This window comes from Onychostoma macrolepis, chromosome 24, assembly GCF_012432095.1.
Source record: "Onychostoma macrolepis isolate SWU-2019 chromosome 24, ASM1243209v1, whole genome shotgun sequence".
NCBI lineage: Eukaryota > Metazoa > Chordata > Actinopteri > Cypriniformes > Cyprinidae > Onychostoma > Onychostoma macrolepis.
Genome location: NC_081178.1, coordinates 4,755,482 through 4,780,055, shown reverse-complemented (window position 1 = coordinate 4,780,055; position 24,574 = coordinate 4,755,482). Strand labels below are relative to the sequence as shown.

The following is a 24,574-nucleotide window of genomic DNA, read 5'->3' as shown; positions in this document are numbered from 1 at the left end:
ATACTTATTTTTAAGTAAAATATATTTGTGTAATTTTTTGCTGTGCTTGGGCCATATTATATACATATTATATAGTATAAAATAATTCCACTTTATAATATAAATAATTATTACCATTTATTAATTTATAATATCATTTACATTATAAATACTCATATTGAAATTGAAAAATGTCTGTGCTTTGCATCATTCACACACATGGTTGCAGTTTAAACCATCCAAATTCAGGTGAGAATGTCAGAAAAGCAATGTTTTGGTAGTGCAGGATAAAAGTCACTAGGGTTTCCCTTCTAACTCTATCCTGTACATTATACATATATATGCATTAATATTATCTGAAATGCATAGCAGAATTCTTGAATCCGACAGTTTTCAGCACTCCATTTCACCCCAAACTGCATTTCTAAAGTTCTAATACGTGCTAGCTGAGCTTGGCAGCCTCAGCTTGACGTTGTCTTACAGTTATTATTGTTAGACTATCCAAGGAGCGCAGATAATGCAAAATGCTCTGCATGCCCTGCGTTTGTTTCACTTTTCACTGGAGGGAGTAATTGTGTGGCGCTGACCATATTAGACACAAAGCACATTTTCGAAGGGGGAACCGCTGGCGTCAGAACAAAAAAGTGGAGAGAAATTAAAGACTTCATGTCTGTGAATGTCTGTTTTTTGACTCGAATGTTAGTGTAAGAATAGAAAAAGAAGGGATGATACTACTTTTGATATAGTAGAAGGATGATATGCGTTCAAAAAATACAGTATAAACAGATATATTTTATAAAATATTATTACAACTTAAAATAACTTTTCTGTTTTGATGTGTATTAAAATGTAATTTATTTCTGTGATTTAAAGCTGTATTTTCAGCATCATTACTGCAGTCTTCAGTGTCACATGATCCTTCAGAAATCATTCTAAGATGCTGATTTGCTGCTCAAGAAACATTTCTTACTATTATCAATGTTAAAACAGTTGTGCTGCTTCAAATTTCAAAAGAACAGCATCCATTTGAAATATTTTGGATTATTTAAAAAAAACGTTTATGACATTATAAATGTCCTATAAATGTCTTTACTGTCACTCACTTTTTAATGAGTAAAAAAATCTTACTATATATATATATATATATATATATATGAAGTAAATAATAAAATAATTCAAATGATATGTATATGTGTTAAATTACAATCTTGGTAAAACTGATTAAAAGAAAACATTCTCATGAATATTTTCATGTTGAAATGAAGCATTTTTTGCTCTTTTTACCAATTAACCAATTAGTCTGACATGAGTTCTGCTTGTGTTTCAAAGGCAACTAAAAATCATGTTCACATATTCATTTACCATCTGATTCTTTTCCTACTTCCAATTCCCATGTGGCTTTCTTTGTTCTAATTTTTGAGCTATATTTTTTGAGGCTGTGAGTGTTTGGGCGCCGCTTTAACGAATAAAATCTCCCAGTTCTCCCCAGAAATAAGCATCAGCTCTGCTCCGCTGGCTTTACCTTCCCCAGGTGATCGCGCCACTGCGTCCACGGCCGCTCCAGCGCACACGGCTCCTTCGCCGCTGCCAACCCTGAGGGTGGCTACCCGCTAGTGGCACGCACACACACACACACATGCCAGTGTTCCTCCAGTATCCCATCATGCCTCTGTCCTAGCTGCCCAGCTGCTCCCTAAGGTACACACCAGTACCCTGATACCTCCCTCTCGCTCGCTCTCTCTCTTCTTCTGCTGTTTTCTTTGTCATGAGTGATCGTCTGCAGGTCTCTAAACACCGGGGCCCACCTGGTCCGGGAGTCGCCCATTAGAACCCCATATGTGATGGAGACACAATGCGCCCAACTTCCACACCTAATCAACACCCCTGTGGGCCGCAGTCTCAGTATGTTCCTCGTATTATACCAATATCTCATATTCTCACTGAAAGTTACAGATTATACACTGTATATTAGCAGTTATACAATGATCTGTGACAGAACCTAGAAGGAGTGTATTTTAGTATCGCTGATACATTTTTACAGTTTTGTTTTTTCAATTAAAATTACATTTCATTTTATATCTTCTGTTATTTTAATTTTTGTGAAAGTTTTAGTAATTTGTTGTGTGCTTTTGTCATTATTTTTAATGTCTCTGTTTTTATAAAGTTTTAATTGAATTAGTATTTTTATTATAATATATTATATTTTATTTTAACATGTATTTTATTTTATTACATTATATTTATACCATTTAATTATATTTATATTATATTTATTATATTATATAATTTTTATGTTATTTTATTACTTCAATTTAAACTAAACAAAATGACAAATATTGTTTTATAACTAGCTAAAATAATATAATTATATATTATTTTATCTATATTTTATTTTATTTTAATGTTTATTTTATTTCAACTAATAAAATATTATAATATTTCAAATAATAAAAATGTTTTATTTTTATTATTTTTGTTAAACTGTTTAACTTTATTATATATTAATATAATTGTAGAATTTTTTAATATTTTAAACTATTATTTTAAGGATTTGTTTTCTGTAGAGTTTCTCTTTTATTAAAAACAATTTACATGTTATTAAATCTATTATTTTATATATAATTATAATTGTATGTATTTTATTTATATTATTTTAAACATATTATTTAAATACTATTAAAACCCCTTTGTTTGTTTTTCCTTCTGTAAAGCTTTTCTCACTGTAAATAGTGTTTTTGTTAAAGCAAGTATCACTAGGATTACGGTAAGTGAAATAACCCTAAATAATATTTGTGTATTATATTTATGTACAGTATGTGAAGTCCGCATGCAGGTAAAGTGGGACATGTTCTGATTATTTAACATTGTTTTAAAATACAATGCAAAACAGCTTAGCTGCTCTCATAATAACATTTCAAAAAGCTAAGCATCTCACCATACAGAAGAAAAAAAAAAACATTAAATACAAGAACATAGTTAATTTGTTAATTGCAGTGATGCAAAACCTCATAAGCACTGCTCCCAGTACTACACTAACAAGATTAGCTTTTAATTTATTACCAACACGAGTGGTGGAGGTGTCATCTAATGCATGCTTTCATCACATCTTCACTGTTTGTTGCCATTAAAGCCATGAACGGGGTTACTTTGACCTCTGCTTTGCAGTTACAATACATTTAGAGGGGCATTTCAACAATGAAGACATGTAATATCACATGTAATTCCACACTAGCTTAGCATTTTATCATCTAGTACTGATAACGAAATGCAAAAGCTGTAGTAAATAAATTTGCAGCGTTCCATTTATTTAAACAAAATAATTCCTGTTCCAGCCAGTGGCCTAATATGCAAGAGCTTTTCACATACTTTGTGCGAAAATTAGATTTAATAAAAAAAAATAAAAAAAGCCACTTTCAGAGGTTGCCGTCCCACCACACTTAGTTAACAAAAATATTTTTACAAACAAGATGATATCACAACACTCCATGATATTAATATGATATGTTCCCTGATCTGTAAAGCAGCTGGTTATCTTGCTTGGCACCGATAAGAAAAAGTGCTGTGGATTTCCAGTTTGTGAGCACATTTGGGCTGAATCTTTCACACGTCACAAATTGCAGATGGGAAGCAGTGATCTCGAACAGCCGATCACCTCAGCGTGACCATCTGACACCTTCCATTTAGGAAAATAATACTTTCTATCTTAGCATACTCTCTCCTCTGCAGCCAGGCAGAGGAAATATGCCTGGAAGAGTTTCAACCTCAAACTTTGCCTTCGCTTGGTCCCATTCAGCCTCGTTTCTGTAGATAGATTGTTTTAGATTAGCTTTCTCTTTGTGTTAACAATGTATGTTTGCAGCGAGGGCGTGAATTCGCTGGTGCTCCGTGGGAAATATACAGTTGTTTATGCATTAAGAGAGCATTTGTAGTCATGCCTTGATGCTGTTATGATTTTTGGGGGGGTTTTCCAAAGTGATTTTGACCAAATCATGTTTCTAAGGCTCAACTGGCAACACCAAGGTCATGGGTTCAATTCCCAGCAAGCACACATACTGATTACGTTTATCTGTATGTTGCTTTGGGTAAAACTGTCTGGCAGATACATTAATGTAATGCATTAACATGCACTTAAATAAAACAACAACAAATGCATCACGATTGGGATTCTGTTCTCACATCCCAATAATCATTAAGCTAGCATCATTCTCAGCTTTGCTTCTGTAACCAAGTCTAATTTCCATATGATTATAGATATAACATTCACATCTATTGGACTATATGAAATAAAGTAAGAAAATATTATTAGAAGTATTATCAGTAAAGAATTCTCTATCTATCCATCCGTCTCGTTCATTCTATCATTCCAAACTATCAATCTGTCTCGTTCATTCGTTCTATAGTTCTATATATCGTTCTATCATTCTAAAGTTTTGTCTGTCTGTCTATCTATCATTCTGTTGTTCTATCTATCTATCTGTCTGTGTCTATCGTTCATTCGTTCTATAGTTCTAAAGTTCTATATATCATTCTGTCATTCTAAAGTTTTGTCAATTCAAGTCGTCACCTTTATTTATATAGCGCTTTTATCAATACAGATTGTCAAAGCAACTTTCCAATATGTCAATAATAAGTGTCTATCGTTCTATCTATCTACCATTTTATCTATCTATCTACCGTTCTATCTATCTAGCTACCGTTCTATCTATCTATCGTTCTATCATTCTAACATTCTGTCTATCATTCAAAGGTTCTATCTGTCCGTCCATCTATGTATCATTCATTCTATCATTCTAAAGTTTTATCTATCTATCTATCATTATATCTATTGTTCTATCATTCTAACATTCTGTCTATCATTCAGAGGTTCTATCTGTCCGTCCATCCGTCCATCTAAATATCATTCATTCTATCATTCTAAAGATTTATCTATCTATCTGTCTATCTATCCATCGTTCTATCTATTGTTCTATCTATCTATCGTTCTATTATTCTAACATTGTCTATCATTCTAAAGAAGAAATTCTATTTGTCCGTCCGTCTATGTATCTTTCATTCTATTGTTCTAAAGTTCTATCTATCTATCTATCTATCTATCTATCTATCTATCTATCTATCTATCTATCTATCTATCTATCTATCTATCTATCTATCTATCTATCTATCTATCTATCTATCTATCTATCACTCATTTCTATCGTTTTAAAGTTCTATTGTTCTATGATTCTAAAGATCTATCTATCGCTCTATCATCCTAAAGTTCTGTCTATCTATCTATCTATCTATCTATCTATCTATCTATCTATCTATCTATCTATCTATCTATCTATCTATCTATCATTCTGTCTGTCTGTCTGTCTGTCTATCTGTCTATCTATCATTCTGTCTGTCTGTCTGTCTGTCTGTCTATCATTCTGTCTGTCTGTCTGTCTATCTATCTATCTATCTATCTATCTGTCTGTCTGTCTGTCTGTCTGTCTGTCTGTCTGTCTATCATTCTGTCTGTCTGTCTGTCTATCTGTCTATCATTCTGTCTGTCTGTCTGTCTATCTGTCTATCTGTCTATCTGTCTATCTATCTATCTATCTATCTATCTATCTATCTATCTATCTATCTATCTATCTATCTATCTATCTATCTATCTATCATTCTGTCTGTCTGTCTGTCTGTCTGTCTATCTATCTATCTATCTATCTATCTATCTATCTATCTATCTATCTATCTATCTATCTATCTATCTATCTATCTATCTATCTATCTATCTATCTATCTATCTATCTATCTATCTATCTATCTATCTATCTATCTATCTATCTATCTATCTATCTATCTATCTATCTATCTATCTATCTATCTATCTATCTATCTATCTATCTATCATTCTGTCTGTCTGTCTATCTATCTATCTATTGTTCCTCTGTCCATTAGGCTTTTCAAAACTTTCAAACAAGAATTTGTCAAGTTCAATTCAAAATTTATCTTGACAAACTGTGCTTTTCTAGTTTAAAAAGACTGTTAAATGTATTCCTTTACTTCCTTATATTCAATTTGCAGTTCTTCTGCGTTCTGTTTGTTGGCTGAATTTAAATTCAGGAATTGAATTAAAATTTCAAAGGCTTTCTCATACAATTTTGAATACATATTTTAACCTTAAAAGCAAATGACTGACGAATATTTCGACCATCTCTGCCGAACAACTAGTCAGACTCAGACTCCATATATCTTGATAGGACATATTTCCCTTCAACATCACACATACATGCACCTCCATCCTGAATGTGACATAAAATCCAGTTCCACTGACGTCTGGCCTGCGATCCACTCATGGGTGCAGTGTCTGTAATTTGAGCGATAAATAGGAGTTGGTTTAACAGTTGTGGAGAGAGTTGTAAATCTGGTCTGCGTTTTGCGGTCTCAGAGGGTTTAATTAGTCCACGGATTCCACTTCTAACGTGACGAGGTTCACTCAACACCCCTCCATAACGTGGCACAAGCGGAGTGCCCCTCCGTCTAAAGTCCGCCGGCCCCCGGAGAGCCCTGTAGCAGTACAGAGCTTAAAGACTCAAAGACGGCCATCTCAGCCTGTATAACAAGTCAACAGAGAATTAGCTGATGTCATATCAATTGAGCCCCTTGGTCTCTTCAAGTCATGAGCAAAGACTCTTCACTGAGGAGGAGAGAGGAAAACTGTCATTGTAATCCCAGGTACTTCAAATAATCCGTTACTAAAATGGTATTCAGAAAGTTGCTTTCGGCTGAAACCAAAGGGTAGATCTCCGTTCAAGCTGCCACGTAACATTTGTTGTACATTTTTTTTCTTTCCATAAACCCTAATTACTTTCCTGCTTTCCACCAAATGCTCTTCCAATATGCAAATTGATTGTTTGAATGCTGCAAGTCAGTATATTTTTTGGTTTTCATGAACCACGACCAAGTAACTCCTCCTGCAACATTTCTAAGACATCAGAGTTATGATTTTCTCTAGTGAAAAATCCCATTTATTTATGTTGCAGGAGGGGCCTGAGACCTTATTTTATAAAAAATTTAATTAAATTAAAAAAAATATATATTAACTGGCCAAACCTACTGTGTTAAAATGAACACTATAGATGAAGTAATACAGTGCAAAATTCAAAATACAGGTAATACACCTGTGCAAAATCAGATACAGAAAACTCATTCATATTAGTTTTTTCTTTTTATAGGGAATGATTAAAAACAATAATAGTATATCAGTGATACTAAAATAATAACTGGGTAACACTGCAGATGCATGGTGAAGTTTGCTGATGCAGTCTGTATGAAGTTTTTTTTATCATTTAGCCAATGCTAAAGTGTCTTAAGGCCCTCTTGGAGCAATCTGAGATGGATACCTTGCTTAAGGACCCATTAGTGACACAGTTTTCTCAGGAATCCACCAGGCCACATATGCAATGTATCCATTACGTGAACTGGTTAACAGTCTGATGATAATAAATCTGTTTATATTTTTTTAAATGTTGATGTGAACAGTTAATTTAATTAATTCTTTCACTTCATCAAATGGAGGAGGAGATCTATCAGAGAACTCATGAGGACGTATCAGCAGTAAAACTTTCATTAGCAGCAAAGGAAGTGTTATATCTAGCCATTTATGGTGTCAAAAGCTCAACAAAAAAGTTGAATCCTTCACTTGATCCATATGCTTTATCTCAAACCTTTTCTTTTAATGGCTTTGTAAGCTTGATGCTGTTTTCCAGATGGCTATGTACCATTATAAATCTGTCTTGCATGTCAAGCAACTATGTTATAATATGAGGATTTAGAAGCGTTAATCTTACCTACTAACAAACAGTACATATGTTTGACTAATTGGGCATATACATCGCAATGCTGCATGACTTGATATTTTCTATATATTCTATATTTTATTAACTTGTGTTCCTTTAGCTCATAATATGTTCTGAAATGGACTTAAACGCTGATCGCGCCTTTATCAAATGGTACTGTTTCATCATATTCTGTTCTTTTTAAGAGTAATGCAATGGGTTTATTTCATAATGTCATAATACCACAAGCTGTCACATGATGACAGTTGAGCTGTATAAAATATTGATGTATGGTTTCTACAGGATTGGATGTAATGCAAAGCTGCAATCTATCTGGGCCAGCTGGCAGCTGATGCAATAAGACGTTACCAGTGCTGTGCAACAACAGGCAATGTACAGATTTATAGATCAAGAATATGTGACCACAAGACCACACTCGCTTTATTAGTGAACAAATTGGAAATTGAACAACTGCACAGCGTTTAGGTCTGTATTTCTGGTTAATAATACAAATTAATTGCATGCAATTTTGTTGCAGCTTCAAAATGGATATAAAATTGTCCAAAATACTTTAATCTGATGCTTTTGTTTATGTAATATTCAATATGCTTAGTGGAGAACAGGTAGCACCTGTCAGCAGTCTACTTTTTTTTAATGTATTTCTCCATGAAGTGCATTTTTGCATTCTCGTATATCCTCCTTTATTTGCAGATTATTCGATTAAGTAAGATGTTCTCTACACTGAATAGCACGGTGTGTGAGGAGAACTATCAGAGAACGCATGAGGACATATGAGTAATGCATCAGCAGTAAAACTTTCATTAGGAGCACAGGAAGTAAGTGCTATATCTAGCCATTTATGCTGTTGAAAAAACAGAAACAAAAAAGTTTAATCCTTCACTTGATCCATATGCTTTATCTCAAACCTTTTCTTTTAATGGCTTTGCAAGCTTGATGCTGTTTTCCAGATGGCTATGTAGCATTATAAATCCGTCTTGCATGTCAAAGCAACTATTTCATGTTACAATATGAAGATTTAGTTACCTGCTACCTGCTTTTCTGTTTCAGTATGTACACGGTTGCCAGTTGTTTGACCAAGACACTTGGATGAACATTAGAAGATGGAGCTGAATAAAATTATTTTAGTGTAAACGGATGCTTTTTGTTTTTTTTTGTTTTTTCACTGAACAGGTTACAATGGAAGCATTTTCAGTAGTTTCCTATGAATATGCATTTGGAAAGCTGCACATCAGGGCATCTATTTGAGTTTTTACCCCTTCTTGCGTGAGAAATGCATTAGAAATTTCAGACTTGTTAAATAAATTCATACATGTCAAGTGCTATTGTTTAAAACAACGCAGAGCTAAAGAACTTTATTTGGCTCATGTATAGAATAATTCAGCAATACGATCATCCACATTTTTTGCATTTGATGTCATGTCCATGATGCTCACTCAAGACCACAAGACAAGTTTGCCCAAAGTCCCTTGTTCGTTCTTTTGAAGGACTAAGCAAAAGGAGAAAAAGATGGGGTTATTTTGGCGATGGAGATTAAGGCAGAGGGGGGCTTTTTGTCATTTGTGCGAGACAAGCCATTCATCCATCCCCCGTTCAGAGCCCAAAAAAAAGGCTGGTCCCAGAAATTAGCAGTTTCAGCTCAGCAGCAGAGGCGTCGGGCTGTGAAGGAACAGAGAAATTGACTAATTAGCAATGCGCACTAAAACTTGACGGTTCTCTCCATAACGCAGAGAGAAAGAGAGGAAAGACTCGCCTTTTCTCCTCTCCTCTTTTTCCATAGATGTTTGAAATCGCAGTCATTTACGCTCGACAGTTTTTACAATAGCCTTGAGCCATAATTTTGCGAGTCTCTCCAGCATCCATACCCCTGCGCGGTCTCTCTCCACCGGCCATGCGCGTCCGTTTCTCTCCCCGACCGTGGATTTCCTATTACTCTCGTTACGACTCACTGAGCCCCAGGCCCAAGGATAATGATGTGTTGTTTCTTGGTAGCATAATTTGTCACACGTATATTTCTTCTTCTTCTTCTTCTTCTCTTGCAGAAAGCACACGGCTCCTCTCACACTCACACACACTTCTTCTTCTTGTTAATTCAGAGGAAACATAAATGATCAATGAGCTTGAATGAGCGGGGATCAATGGTTAGGATTCTGATCCATCGATCATAGACTTTTCTAACAGGACCGAACAAAGAAAGTGCACTGAAGGAGCCGCAGCTTTACTTTTCTTCAAGTCAGGTAAGTTTTGGATACCTACTACTAGCATTCGGCACGGGTGCGCACTGGGCGTAAATGTGCCACGGGCTGAAAGTTGCCGTTTCTTCTGCTGTTCTGCCTCAGATTGGGCGAGAAATACCGCGCGTGTTGTTGAACGGAGCGATTGCATTGTGTTGTTGCCGACCAAAGCGATGCGCAACCGCACATCTACGGTGGTGATGATGCTGATGTTGCGGGAGACAAACTAATTGCTTTTGTATCGCATATCGGGGGGAATGTGTGCATGCATTTAAGTCTTGTAAGGGGGTGTGTGTGTGTGTGTGTGTGTGTGTGTGTATCTGTGTTCGCGTGGCCGGATAACAGATAGCGGGCAGTTTGTAGGCTAGATCGTGGGCTTTGCTTTCCAACAACCCGGCGTAGTTTGTTTGTTTCCCGCAGCGACCATCGGATTTGACGTGCTCACGAACACATGCATGAGATATATAGATGGGTATGCAAGGATGCGTGTGGTTGGGAAATGCATGCACTTGCATGCTGCAAACTTAATGCATTTTCATGCACACACGATGTGTATATATATATATATATATAGCCTACCTTATATCTGCACAAATCCAACTTGCATGCATGCATGAATGAATGAGATACCTTCAGAATGCATATGCTTTTATAAAACCGGCTGATGCATTTCCATGCAGTGTAGTGCACCAATGGCATTGTTTACTCGCAGGAGGTGTGCGCAGCCCCGAAGTCATGTCCAGATCGGGTGACCGAACCTCCACGTTTGACCCGACTCACAGCGACACTCTGCTGCACGGTCTCAACCTGCTGTGGAGGAAGCAGCTCTTCTGCGATGTGACTCTCACGGCGCAGGGACAGCAGTTCCACTGCCACAAAGCCGTGCTGGCATCCTGCTCGCAGTACTTCAGGTCCCTGTTCTCCACGCACATGCTGAGCAGAGAAGACGGGCTGGCGGCGAAGGACCAAGGCAGCAGCGGCACCCCGTCTTCCTCCCCCGATGACAAGCTCCTGCCCAGCCCGCGCTCCACCATCAACAACCTGGTGCTGCAGGGCTGCTCCTCCATCGGTCTGCGGCTGGTGCTGGAGTACCTTTACACGGCCAACGTGACCCTCTCCCTGGACACGGTGGAGGAGGTGCTCTCCGTCAGCAAGATCCTCAACATCCCGCAGATCACCAAACTCAGTGTGCAGTTCCTCAACGACCAGATCTCGGTGCAGAACTACAAGCAGATCTGCAAGATCGCAGCTCTGCACGGGCTGGACGAGACCAAGAAGCTCGCCAACAAGTACCTGGTGGAGGACGTGCTCCTCTTGAACTTTGAGGAGATGTGCGCCATGCTGGACGCCCTGCCTCCGCCCGTGGAGTCGGAGCTGGCGCTCTTTCAGATGTCCGTGCTGTGGTTGGAGCACGACAGGGAGACCAGGATGCACTACGCTCCTGACCTGATGAAGCGCCTGCGCTTCGCCCTCATCCCTGCCCCGGAGCTGGTGGAGAGGGTGCAGTCGGTGGACTTTATGAGGAGCGACCCGGTGTGCCAGAAACTGCTCCTGGATGCCATGAACTACCACCTGATGCCCTTCAGACAGCATTGCAGACAGACCACAGCCAGCAGGTAGGATCTTCTGCATGCCATAGATTCCACTGCCTAGAGGGTAGAGTTTTTAACATATACATTTTAATAAAAGGGGTTGTGTGTCCATGGGAACTTTTGTTGTAGACAAGCAAAATAAAACTGCATAAGGAAGAAAAACAATATCAAGTACAGTTTTGTGTGAGAGGAAAGAGTCAAGTTTGTTTTCATCCTTTAGCTTGTGTATATGTCAGACATGAGTATGTAAATGTAGAGTACTACACAACACCGTGCACGTGATCACGGCAGGCTTGTGACAGGTGTCAGTAAACAGATCAATCTCGCTGGTAAAGATCTCATGTGTTCTTACATGCTGCATAGTTAACTTGTGAAGTGAATTAGATTAGATTAGCAATCTTTTGTTGCAATATCTGATCCCATATTTGTTCACACAGTTTCCACGCTTTGCCTTATCTGTGAGATCCTCATTCTATTCCTCATAGTGCTGTTTCAGGGTTGATTAATTTCAGCACTGTTGCAAGCTTGCATACTGCAGACATTATTGCAGTCTGCAGATGGGATAATTAGCAGGAATAGGTGACCGTGGAATAAACTGGAATCAGTTGTTGGAGAATATGAGAGAGAGAGAGATTGTTTGCAATCAGATAATCTCATTTTAAATGTCACTTTTTTCCAATTCTGAAATCAGGAATTACGATGATATGAAAGTCAAAAGGGCTTGATGTGTATATCAGTACGCATTTGCTAATAGAATTAGATTGATAAATTGTTTGATTGTTATTATTTGGCAATCACTTGTCATTGTGTATCAGCTCTCTTCACCTGTTCTGTTTTGCTGGTGTTAATATCATTTGCTGAGCATCATCCATGAACTTGAAAAGATAAAATCAGCAAATGACTATATTGGTGTCCTGATGAAGATACTAGTGTTGAAGACTGTGTAGTTTCATTGTCCAATTTATTTCCCATGCTCAGTCTCACAGAGCTGAAGGGACTGTAAATATTGAACATCCAGACTTTAAAGCACTTATTCAATCTATGATTTCAATCGCACAGGCTAACCGCAAGGTCTCTAAGCAGATCACAGTAATTGTTACTCTTTTTTTCTTTTTTTTTACTATTGATTAGATATTAGCTGATTAGTTTAATTTAATTATTGATTGACTGAATGGATGGATGCATATTCAGCCAAGATATTCAAAAGCAGTGTTGACAGTAGTCACATGCACAGCTTTGGCCAATAGGATAAAAACAAAAAGGCTGTCAAATCCCAACCACACATCTGATTTTGTCAATATTCCAGGTATAACAACAGTTTGTGGCCTTATCAGATAACATTTAAAGCAAACAGCTATAAATAAACACGAAATGTTACCAAATTCAAATGATGCGTTATGTTGCTTAACATATTTGTGCGTATATGTTAGAATGAGACTTTGAACTAGTTATCACTAGACCTAAAAATACATCCTGCATTAGTGTGCACTTGTGCATCACACACACACACAAATCCTAGAGAAACATCATTGCAGTGGGGCTAAATGATTCTACAACTTAAAAATAAAGTCGTTTCTCTTTTTGCCGTTCATTTGAGGGTGGTGATAGAGTCGTTCAGCATTAATGTATTCTCCCATGTTCTCTGCTCGGCTTGCTGTCTCCCTCTGCGTGTTTGTACACGCTTTTACCTTGTCGTGGCATCTCATTCAATATGTAATTGCTCTGCACTAATAACGGCTAATGACAGAATTGTTAATGAATCTGTTTCCCCGTCCCTCTGTAACCCAGGATTCGTTCAAACAAACGGATGCTCCTGTTGGTTGGAGGCCTGCCCCCGGGTCCCGACCGCCTCCCTAGTAATCTGGTTCAGTACTACGACGACGAAAAGAAGACATGGAAGATCCTTACAAGTGAGTGCCTTGCTAGCGTGGTCTTTTCTCTTCCACAGGAAGAACCCTGCATGTGTTGGGTTGTGCTCTGTCGCAGAGCAGAATAGAGCGAGAGCTTCCTGAGATGCAGGAGGTAATGATGTATCACTATCACTTTTAATGTAACTTTTTAATCAGAGCGTGACTGCCTTCACACCATTGTGGAGCTGTAACGCCTGGATTCGCTTGTGTGTGTTTTTTTATTTTTTTGCCTCTGTCTTTTTGCATAAGCGTGCCGGCAAGATTAATTTTAATCTAATGATCTCGGGAAGATTCATCATCAGAAGATGACACGTATTCTTATTGAACTGCTTTATTAGGGCAACGTTCTCGCAAGTGCATTTGTCTTCGCGAGCAGCAGGGAAGGAGCGCGAGTGGTTTGCGTGCTGCCAGTTGTTTGTCGTGTGTTTTGGCATGAGGAATTAGAATCAGAATTCTTACAAGGATTTAAATCACAACAATGGAGATCAAATGTGTCGGAATCTTGAGTATTGACATCATAATCGTAAAAAGTGATATCACAGTGGAGTAATCTTGGAGTGGAATGTGTCATTTTTAATGCTCAGACTAGCTCTTTCATAGATCAGGAGACTTGGAATGGAAATCCTAGTTAGTATGTTTCATTTAAGTCTCAACTTTGTCTCAGATGTTTCTTCTAATACCATCGAAAAAATAAAATAGACACAAATGAGCCAGAGGTTGACCTGTAGTTCATGTGAGTTCATGTTGATACACAGAGGAGACACATGAGATTTCTGGCCTTGATCAGGAAACAAAAGCAAAAGTGGCCATTTGCAATTCATTTCTGTCTAAAAGAAACAATGAAAGGGATACTCCACCCAAAAATATAAATTCTGTCATTTATTTATGTCGTTCCAAAACTGTAGAAGATATTTGGAAAAAATGTCAGTGGTGTTTTTTTTTATTTTTGTCTATACAATGAAGGTCCAATATTGTTTAGTTCCCAACATTCTTAAAAAAAATCATCTTTTGTGTTCTGCTGAAGACAGAAATGCATACAGGTTTGAAAAGACATGAGGGAGAGTAAATAATGACAGAATTTTCATTTTTAGCTAAACTATCCCCTATATTAATATTGCTCGAACTCAAATGTTTGAGTTCATACTGATATCTCTGACTTTTGATGACATACTTTGATGTCTTAGCAAATCTGAGCATAGTTTGAGACATTGTTAAGATCTCTGAAACTGTAAAGGAGATTTCTCTGCTGAATCATCTGAGAAGCTGGAGACAGATCTCATTTGCTCTACTTGTAATTTCATTGCAGTCTACGAGAAACAATCGAGGCAATAAAGAGATCCCTTTGGTGATTTTTCTTCCCTATGCACGTTTTCCTCAAAACAAATAGTCAGTTTATATACAGTAATGCATCAGAGTTTTAAAAAAAGGCTCTTGTTAGCTAACTGTTAGCCTCAGAGCTAGCTGTTGATGGTTTAATGGCGTGCTATTGTACAAATAAACTTTCCGAACTAGTACTGTTTGTAAATGTGTCAGTTGCAATGTTACATGTATATGACAAGCTCCAGGTGGCTTGTGGTGTAGCTAGAGTCTCCTTATTCAAAATGCTTTGAGTTTGTCCTCGAAAACATAGCAGGCAATGTGTTTGCAGAGAATCTTGGCAAAGGGTTATATAGCACCTTTTAAGCCATATAAATGGAGTAGGCCTATATAGCTCAATAAAGCATGCAATAACTCAATATAATAGAAATTACTAAATTATTCTTCAGAAATTATTCTAAGATGCTGATTTGCTGCTCAAGAAACATTTCTTATTATCAATGTTGCAACAGTTCTGCTGCTTCATATTTTTGTGGAAACCACAATAAACTACTATTGCACTGATCATAAGATATTTATAATCTATTTTAAGCAATTGTCAACATTGATCATAATAAGAACCATTATTAATAATTAAGCACCAGTAATAATTAATAACTGAGCAGCAAATCAGCATATTAGAATGATTTCTGAAGGACACTGAAGACTGGAGTAATGATGCTGAAAATTCAGCTTTGATCACAGGAATAAATTGCATTTCATAATATAAAACAGTTATTTTAACGTGTAATAATATTTCATAATGTTAATGTTTTACTATATCAGATAAATATAGCCTTGGTGACCATAAGAGACTTCATTAAAAAAACAACACTAAAAAAAATATCTTAATTATTCCAAACTTTTGACCAGTAGTGTAGCAACTAGCCAAGACACAATGTATTATGATTTAATTAAAAGGATTCTATAGTGTCTGTTCCTTACCGAGGCAAAACAAGGACATAAACGGACGTGCAGTCATTTTGTTTTATAGCTAAAATTGCGTTCAGTCATCCAATCACTGCATCGCTGAGGTGTGAGACCTACAAAGACACCTTACGCTCCGAAACCTGCTTGTAAGCGTTTGGCAGCACGCATAACATTCATTAATGAATTACATCTGGATCTATATAACTTACACTCATAAGGTCATAGTGTAATGTCCTTTATTTCTGCCTCAGACGTCGAGTCTTAAATGGCCCATGGCCAGGCGGAGCGACCAAACTGCAAAATCATCCTGTGAACACACCAGCAGCCCCTTGATGTCGTTTGGGGTGTGCAGGTTATTAACATTCAATCATAACTTTGCAATGAGCCGAAACCCAAAAGGGGGGGAACGGCGACTGATTAAAACCTTCATCAGCACTATTTAGGATGGTTCTCATGACTGGCTGCACCTCTCTGCTTCTGTGGCTTTGTGCTCTGTGGTGAGACTGCCACCTAGTGCACGCAGTCTGCTATGGTCAAAACGACCATTTAAATGTTGATTATGCCATAATGCCATTGGTTAAGTCCTTTTTTTCTTTTCTTTTTTTTTTAGATGTGTCACAGCATGTTTCATTTTAAACATATTGACATGAAGGAAACAAATTAAGAATTTTTTTTGCATTGCATAAAGTCTATTTTTACGACTATTATTTTCATGACAATGAAGCACCTTCAATCAAATCAAGTTGCATCCAAAATCTTTCCTTTTTTCTTATTTTTTTTTTTCTTATTCTCAATCAGGATTCACAATTAATTTGTAATCAGCATCAATTTAAAAGCAGTACAATGGTGAATAAATACTTAGATTGATACTACAATGAATCAGTGTTATTATATATATTTTTTATTTTAATATTTTAAATTTTAGTTAAAGTTTTAGTCATTTTATTTTGTTTTTTGACATTTTTAGTCTTTTTATTTCAGCGTTAGTTATTTTAGTACATCAAGTTAAACTAAATAAATGAGAAAAGCTCCCTTGGCAACTAGCTGAAATAAAAACTTTTTTATTTTATTTTGTTTCAAGAAACATTTTTATTTATTTATTTATTTTTTATGTTCCCCCTGATGGTTTTAGTTTTAGTTTCACTTTTAATATTAACTATAATAACCCTGCTATGAATTCACACATACAAAATTTACAATTTACCTTAATTTATCCTATATCATTTTTTCATATTGCTGTTTATTTTTATCTATTTAATTATTTGTTTTTAATCAATGTAAGCTAGTCATAATGGTCCTAAAAATAGGCTATTAGCATATTAACATTAACAATGTGCACGACAGTCGCTATGGTATTTAATAATCCTCAGTAAGGTTAGTTAATAAAAATACATCTGTTCATTGTTAGTTCATGTTAGCTCAGGTCCATTTAAATACTAACAGATACAATTTTTTATTCTAATAATGTATTAGTAAATGTTGAAATAAACATTAACTAAGATTAATAGTGTTTTAGAAGTATTTTCAATTGTTAGTTTACATTAATCTAGTTACCTAATGTTAACAAATGTTGTAAAGTGTTACCAGTTTTATTTAACCAAAAATTTGTCAATTAAAATATGACACAAATATGCTCCTGAGAGGTTTTGTGAAATAGTCAATACACTGTCATAAACTATACCTCAGATGTCTCAGTTTTAACCCCAGCATGTAGTTTTTTTTTCTTTCTTAAAAGCCTAAAAAGCAAAGACCTAGTGAGCTGAATTTCAGGATATTTGTGCCTTTAAAAGTCAATATCATAAATCTTCGCAGTGTGCAGGTTTCTCATCAGTCAGTTTAGCAATATGATGCATCTGCACCTGTGTAGATCAGGCTGTAAGATCAATAACAAAGCCTAGACTGTGACCTCTTGATCATTTGAATCATCTCGCCTCAAATCACCTTCCAAAGCCAAGTCTGTGGGCACGTGTGTCACGTCTGCAGCAGTAAATGTCAGCAGGCCACAAAAGCCTCGCATGACTCCAGACGCCAAATATTTCTCTCACTGACAGTAAGATCTCTGTCAATCAGTCTGGTTTTGTGTGCAGTGAGACAGTCAGGAGGTTCCCCTCGTGGGATGGAGCCGTGCGATTCAGTCGGAATCCGTTCTCAATGGAAAGGCCTCGGTGCATCAGACTCCAGTTAGATTGCGGTAGAAAAGGCCAATTGGAAAAAAATCGCGATTCAAGGCTGTCTAATTTTACAGCAACTGTGATCCATCAGGCAGCGGAGATGTGACAGTGGAAATGAATGATCGAGGCAGACAGGTGGCTCTTAGCGTACGACTGATTTACGCTGCACGGGCACCGGACGGAGATTTATGGAGTGAACATGATCATGTTCATTATGACTGTCACCTCACGACCATTTCTCTCTATTTCAACTGGGGGTCACTTTTTGCAGGAGCTGGAGAATTAGACGAGATGGAGACAGGAAAGACTACCGCTGGAAAGCAGCCTCTGCCACAAACCAGAGTTGTTAATATGAGGAAATATGATTTGATTGGATGTGACTGCATTTTATTCTGAATATTGTTGGGGGATATATATATATATCAGAAGTAAATAGATCACATTTATAAAGTTTCTATCATTTTAAATATATAATATATACATATATATGTTATCATATTATTATATTAGTATATAAAATAGATTAACATTAATATGTGACCCTGGAGCACAAAACCAGTCTTAAGTCGCTGGGGTATATTTGTAGCAATAGCCAAAAATACATTGTATGGGTCAAAATTATCCATTTTTCTTTTATGCCAAAAATCATTAGGATATTAAGTAAAGATCATGTTCCATGAAGATATTTTGTAAATTTCTTACTGTAAATGTATCAAAACGTAATTTTGATTAGTAATATGCTAATAATAACTTTCTCAATATTTAGATTTTTTTTTTGCACCCTCAGATTACAGATTTTCAAATAGTTGTATCTCAGCCAAATATTGTCACAAATCTTACATCAATGGAAAGATTATTTATTCAGCTTTCATATGATGTATAAATCTCAATTTCGAAAAATTGACACTTAAGACTGGTTTTGTCATCCAGGGTCACATATATCTAATATAATATATAAATGTGAGAAAATTAATAAATGTATGTAAAATAAATATACATTTGTTTAGCATTGCAAATTTTGCCTAATTAGACTATCTAGCAAATTTGGGACCAAATGTTGGTTTGTGGTTATTGATAAAATCATATATATATATATATATATATATATATATATATATATATATATATATATTATTATTGTTATTGTTTATTTATTTTATTTTTTTAATTAAAATAATTTGGGTAACAACATTGAATGGTTAAACTTGTCAAATGCAGTCAATGGTAAAAATGTGTAAAAATTGACAAAACAGAATAATATTTGGCAAAATAGAATGATATTTGGATTGCAGCATTGGTTGACTGTTACATTATCCTTTATGTATATAATACAGTTGGGCACCAGTCTGTATAGCACCATCAGTTTACACCATATTTATTGTAAATGTTGATTTATGGATGCTGATGATCTAAAAATGGTCAGATATTATTGGCTTGGGTTATGCATTGGTCATTGGTCATTTTCAAGTACTAGACTCATCAGTTTTGTCTCTGTGTTGCAGTAATGCCGTATAACAGCGCCCATCACTGTGTGGTTGAGGTGGAGAACTTCCTGCTTTTATTGGGTGGAGAAGACCAGTGGAATCCTAATGGTAAACCATGAATAAGCTGAATACAACATCTTAATGTTATCACAGACATTGATTTCCTTATAATTCATTACATGTGCCTGAAATGTTTTATAGCATCTTTTTAAACAATGTTTGTAATGTGTGGAATAAAACTGATTTGTGTATCATCTTCACAGGCAAACACAGCACTAACTTTGTAAGTCGGTACGATCCGAGATTCAATAGCTGGATACAACTACCGCCCATGCAGGAGAGGTATGATGCCTTCTGAAAATGACTTATTATTCATAAAATAATAAGAGCTCTTCATAACATGGCTATAATTATTTCTTAAGCCTTTGTGATGAATTTTTCGCTCTTGGCTGCGACGGGGATATTTGCTGTTGACTGATTTTAAGAGACGATCTTTTCATCTTGTCTTTGTTTCAGGAGAGCGAGTTTCTTCGCTTGCTGCCTGGATAAGCACTTGTATGTTGTTGGGGGAAGGAACGAGACAGGTTATCTGTCTAGCGTTGAAGCCTATAACCTTGAGACAAACGAATGGAATTACGTTTCGTCTCTTCCACAGCCGCTGGCTGCGCACGCAGGCGCCGTGCACAATGGGAAAATATACATCTCAGGTTTGATGATACACCTCACCCAAACAGTGAATTAATCAAAGTGTCTGAGACGTTGCTAACAGGTGCCATTACAGAGATGAAGTCTACAAGTTATTTTGAACTGCTACCTTCATTTCAAATGCATTTTAAATTCAACATAAAATTGCATATGTTTAGTATTTCTAAGTAAAAAGATTTAAATTTGTCCATTTGTTGTTTCACAAAAGACAAACATTTTTCTTTGGAATAACATGCACTGATGAATTGTTCCTGTAGCCCAAACACTAGAGCACTGTGCTTGCAACACCAAGGTCATGGGTTTGAATCCCAAGCAATGCATGAACTGATAAATAAGATAATATCTTTAATGCAATGTAAGTGACTTTGGATATAAAATAAATAAATAAATGAGACCAGGAATGTGTACCCGGAGATATCTACTTCTCAATTTTTATTTATTTATTTACTTATTTAATAATTTTTGTAATTTTGGGGGATTTTTTCCCCACCTTGTTACATTTACAGTGTTCCCAGTCAAAAATGACTGGCCTACAAAAAAAAATTGCTTATAAATTTCTTATGTTATATTATTACCAAATAATGGATTCAATATTTTTATCAACTTGTTTTCTTTCAATTAGCACAGGTTTTATATCTCTTTTTGGAACTGATTGATCGTAGGCCTCACTGATCTTAGCTTATGCACATCAGTTTTTGAGTAAATGATGCAAATTATTCACAAATAATGCTTTTTTTTCACTCAAAAACTGAGGTGCATAAGCTCAGATCAATGCGGTCTATGATCAGTTAATTCTAATAAAAAAAACAGTTGACAAAAAGGTTGAATCCAAGATTTGGTGATGATTTACAAGCATTTTTCAGCTGATTATTTTTGACCGGGAGCAACAAATGAGGTTTCTCAGCACAGAAAGTAATATCCCATCAATTTTAATTCCATGTTGACTTCATTTTTTGTATATCTCTCTTTGTGAATCTGTGTCCTTATCTTGAAACTGGTATTGTGCATGTTATGCTTCAGGTGGCGTTCACAATGGTGAATACGTATCTTGGCTGTACTGCTACGACCCTGTGATGGACGTGTGGGCTCGGAAACAGGACATGAACACCAAGCGAGCCATACACGCTCTCGCAGGCATGAACGACCGCCTCTACGCTATTGGAGGAAACCACTTAAAGGGTAATTTCTATAGCCGTAACCCAAATCTCAACACTTACTGTGTACCCAAAAGTAATCAATACAGTTTGTTTTGTGATTCGATTCGATTCCAAGTAACACTTATACACCTCTGCAGAGCTTGTCATATACTCTTGGGGTTTTCCCTGATCTCTTTCTCTGTGTGTAGGATTCTCTCATCTGGATGTGATGCTGGTTGAATGCTACGATCCTAAAGCAGATCAGTGGAGCATCCTGCAAACGCCCATCTTAGAGGGACGCAGCGGGCCTGGATGTGCTGTTCTTGATGACAGTATTTACTTGGTGGGAGGCTACAGCTGGAGCATGGTAAACACATCTTGCACTTAAATGCGATAGATAGATAGATAGATAGATAGATAGATAGATAGATAGATAGATAGATAGATAGAATGAAATATGTAATCTAATAGGTATATACAGTGTGTGTGTGTGTGTGTGTGTGTACTGTTTATGCTACATTGTGGGGATAGTAAAACCTGAAAATTTAGACAGTCCCCACAAGGGAAAAAAATTATTAAAAATAGTAAATGATGTGTATCTGAAAGTGTAACAATGCAAACAGGTTTTCTGTATGGGGTAGGTTTAGGGTTAGGGGGATAAAAAAAAAATATTGTTTGGTCAGTATAAAAGTAATAGAAGTCTATGTAAAGTCCCCACAATTCACAGAAACAAATGTGTGTGTGTGTATACTTGTAAATTTTATTTAATTATTAATTATTAAGTTATTTATTTAATTACTTTAATGAAATTAATAATTAATTTTTTATCCATTTTTAATGATTTTATTTAAAACATTGTGTACATGTACTGTATACTGTATAACATTTTCATTTTAGAGAAAAATCATGTAGAAAATAAAAATTAATTTATAACTAAAACATATAATTAATTATTTATAATTAAATTATTTACAAATTAATCCTTTTTTGTATTTTAAAATTGTGTGCATTTATTTACCATACCAAGTCAAAAAAAAGTCTAAAAATGCAATAAAAACAAATTATTAAATGCCCTTATATACAGTCAAACGTAATTTAAAGATGAAGTGTGTAATTTTTCTTGTTAGTATCGCAATTGTACTAATTGTAAATTGTAAGTAATTTGTAGGTCGATTTTCCCTAAAAAGGTTTGATTAAACTTTTCAATCACTCAACATTGCAAAACTGGCTCAGCCAATGGTGTGAGGTTGGGGGCAGGACTATCTTTTTGACCGACCAATGGCAGATGGGTTCAGGAAACCTGTTCGGAAACAACCACTATGTTTGCAATTCTCATAATGATAGTAATGCAGAAATTACACACTTTGCTGTCACGTCACCTAAAATCTTTCAGGATTTTAAACACTCCGTTAAGAAGAAAAAAAAAGCACTTTGTATTAGAGCTCTGATAAATATTACACATTATCCAGTAGGACATTTTGACTAGGTTGTACTGTACATACATGCAATTCCTGAAGAAGTATTGAATGAAATATTGTGTGAATAACTCGTCAAATATCTCTTGCAGGGGGCATATAAGTCATCCACCATTTGTTACAGCCCAGAGAAAGGCACATGGACAGAAATGGAAGGAGAAGTGGCTGAACCTTTAGCTGGACCGGCCTGTGCCACAGTCATACTGCCAGTCTGTTTACCGTTTAACAAATAACTATACAGAACGCCGAATAATGCGGCCGAGAAGAGGAAAAACCAGTCAATCGCTAAACGAATCAAATAAATGAGGAGACTCTCCATATGGAACGCCCCCAGCTTTTGAACAGGAGGTGATGAGGTGTACAGATTATTATTTTTTTACTGGTCTGACAAGAGCACTTTGTTTCTTTCATACCTAACAGTTTACTGATATAATCATCAACTTTGCGTATTTGATGCTCACGTGTGTTGACATTCAGCTGCTCACATTCAATCCTTTTTTATCATAAATGTTTTGACATAGCACGCATAATTTTTTTTTTAAACATATCGATATAGCTTCCATACGTACTTTGTATTTTGTGGAAACTGCCGATCAAAGACAACGCTGAAGTGGGTTGACAAAGGAATATTTATGTTTTCACAAGCAAAACTCATGATTCTGTGTACACAGTAGAGTAGATATCAGCTATTTAATATATATCACATCATGTCTGCTTGTTAGATATTTGTCGCCATACTTGAGTGGCACATTGTTATTTGTACAGATGAGAGGGGCATAAATGTCAATTATATAAAAAAAAAAAAAAAACACATTTCAGTAAAACACAAGTTATGATTTATTGTTTGAACAATCAGTATATTATTTATTTAGCCATGTGGTATATATGCATGGCGTGAAGTGGAAAGTTTATTGTGTTTTACTGTGGGTACATATTTGTTTATGTTAATATCTGTTCATATCTCACAGTGCCTATTTTTAGCATCAGGCTGCTTTATTTCATAAACTTTCCCATGATAAGAATCAGACCTTTTAAATCGAGTCAAAATCATATAAATTATTGGCCTGATTGGTTTCTCTGAGACGTGATATGAAATCTGAATTTGTTGCACTGGTGTTTGTTGGCCCTTTTGATGAGAAAAGGGGAATGTTTTTCATTGTTGTAAATAATCGCTTGCAGTGGAACATTTTTGTGCTCATAGGATTTATTCTCAAATCCTGTTATGTTCTTTACATTTAGTCTATGAAAATAAAACTGAATTTCTGGATCAATAATCTGTCTGGGCTCCCCCGCAACAACACAACACTCCTACCTATCTAGAATTGTTTATGTGTGTTTGCAGTATTATAGCAACTGACCCATTACTCTATTTCATTACAGTGTGCAATAATGTGTTTCATTTACTTATTGGAAAGTATTTTGGTAAATACAACATCAAACAAATCTGATAAAAGGCACAAGTACACGTAAAACATCTTAAGTGTTACTCAAGCATGCATGCTGTATATTTTCTCTGAAAGTCGGAAGAGAATGGACTTTGGCAGACTGAAGGTAAGGTCTGAAGATCAGTTTCAAACAGCAGGTCACATTTCAAGGACTGAAATACTGTAAATCAATTATATATATATATATATATATATATATATATACAGTAGTTATTGCTGCAAAGGGAAAATTATAGTTATTCATATTCTTTGTTTATTTCTAATATATATATATATTTTTTTTTTTTTTTTTTTTTTTTTTACAACACATTGGCAAAAGGTAGCATACAGAAAT

At 35.8% G+C, this 24,574-nt stretch overlaps 3 protein-coding genes across 9 annotated transcripts in view; 2 read left to right on the top strand and 1 right to left on the bottom strand.

Annotated features, from left to right (window-relative positions):
* Nucleotides 1–1,981, top strand: part of LOC131532980 (coiled-coil domain-containing protein 178) — a 44,532-nt gene extending 42,551 nt beyond the window's left edge. Inside the window, exon 22 of the transcript XR_009269016.1 lies at nucleotides 1,459–1,981. The gene's annotated coding sequence lies outside the window, so the exon portion shown is untranslated. The remainder of the gene's footprint in view (nucleotides 1–1,458) is intronic.
* dtna (dystrobrevin, alpha) overlaps nucleotides 1–24,574 on the bottom strand; it is a 145,926-nt gene that overhangs the window by 64,083 nt on the left and 57,269 nt on the right. The window lies entirely within an intron of this gene.
* On the top strand, nucleotides 1,858–24,352 carry klhl14 (kelch-like family member 14). 4 transcript variants are annotated; one of them, XM_058764943.1, is made up of 9 exons: nucleotides 1,858–1,881; nucleotides 8,088–11,652; nucleotides 13,417–13,538; nucleotides 19,498–19,587; nucleotides 19,743–19,821; nucleotides 19,996–20,186; nucleotides 21,205–21,363; nucleotides 21,530–21,687; nucleotides 22,888–24,352. In XM_058764943.1, the coding sequence occupies exons 2-9, from the start codon at nucleotides 10,658–10,660 to the stop codon at nucleotides 23,026–23,028; spliced, it is 1,935 nt and encodes a 644-aa protein (XP_058620926.1). In that variant the 5' UTR covers nucleotides 1,858–1,881; nucleotides 8,088–10,657; the 3' UTR covers nucleotides 23,029–24,352. The 4 variants fall into 4 exon arrangements, with proteins under 4 accessions (XP_058620926.1, XP_058620928.1, XP_058620927.1 ...); XM_058764945.1 differs by lacking the exon at nucleotides 1,858–1,881 and having other exon boundaries at nucleotides 8,022–10,039; nucleotides 10,749–11,652; XM_058764944.1 differs by lacking the exon at nucleotides 1,858–1,881 and having other exon boundaries at nucleotides 8,022–10,508; nucleotides 10,749–11,652.

What these genes read in the sequence shown, in the direction of transcription:
- klhl14 (XM_058764943.1), top strand. Translation starts at nt 10,658, where the DNA reads ATGAGATACCTTCAGAATGCATATGCTTTTATAAAACCGGCTGATGCA. An exon ending in CTACCGCCCATGCAGGAGAG is followed by an intron (nt 19,822 to 19,995) that starts GTATGATGCCTT and finishes TCTTTGTTTCAG; the next exon opens with GAGAGCGAGTTTCTTCGCTT. An exon ending in GAGGCTACAGCTGGAGCATG is followed by an intron (nt 21,688 to 22,887) that starts GTAAACACATCT and finishes TATCTCTTGCAG; the next exon opens with GGGGCATATAAGTCATCCAC.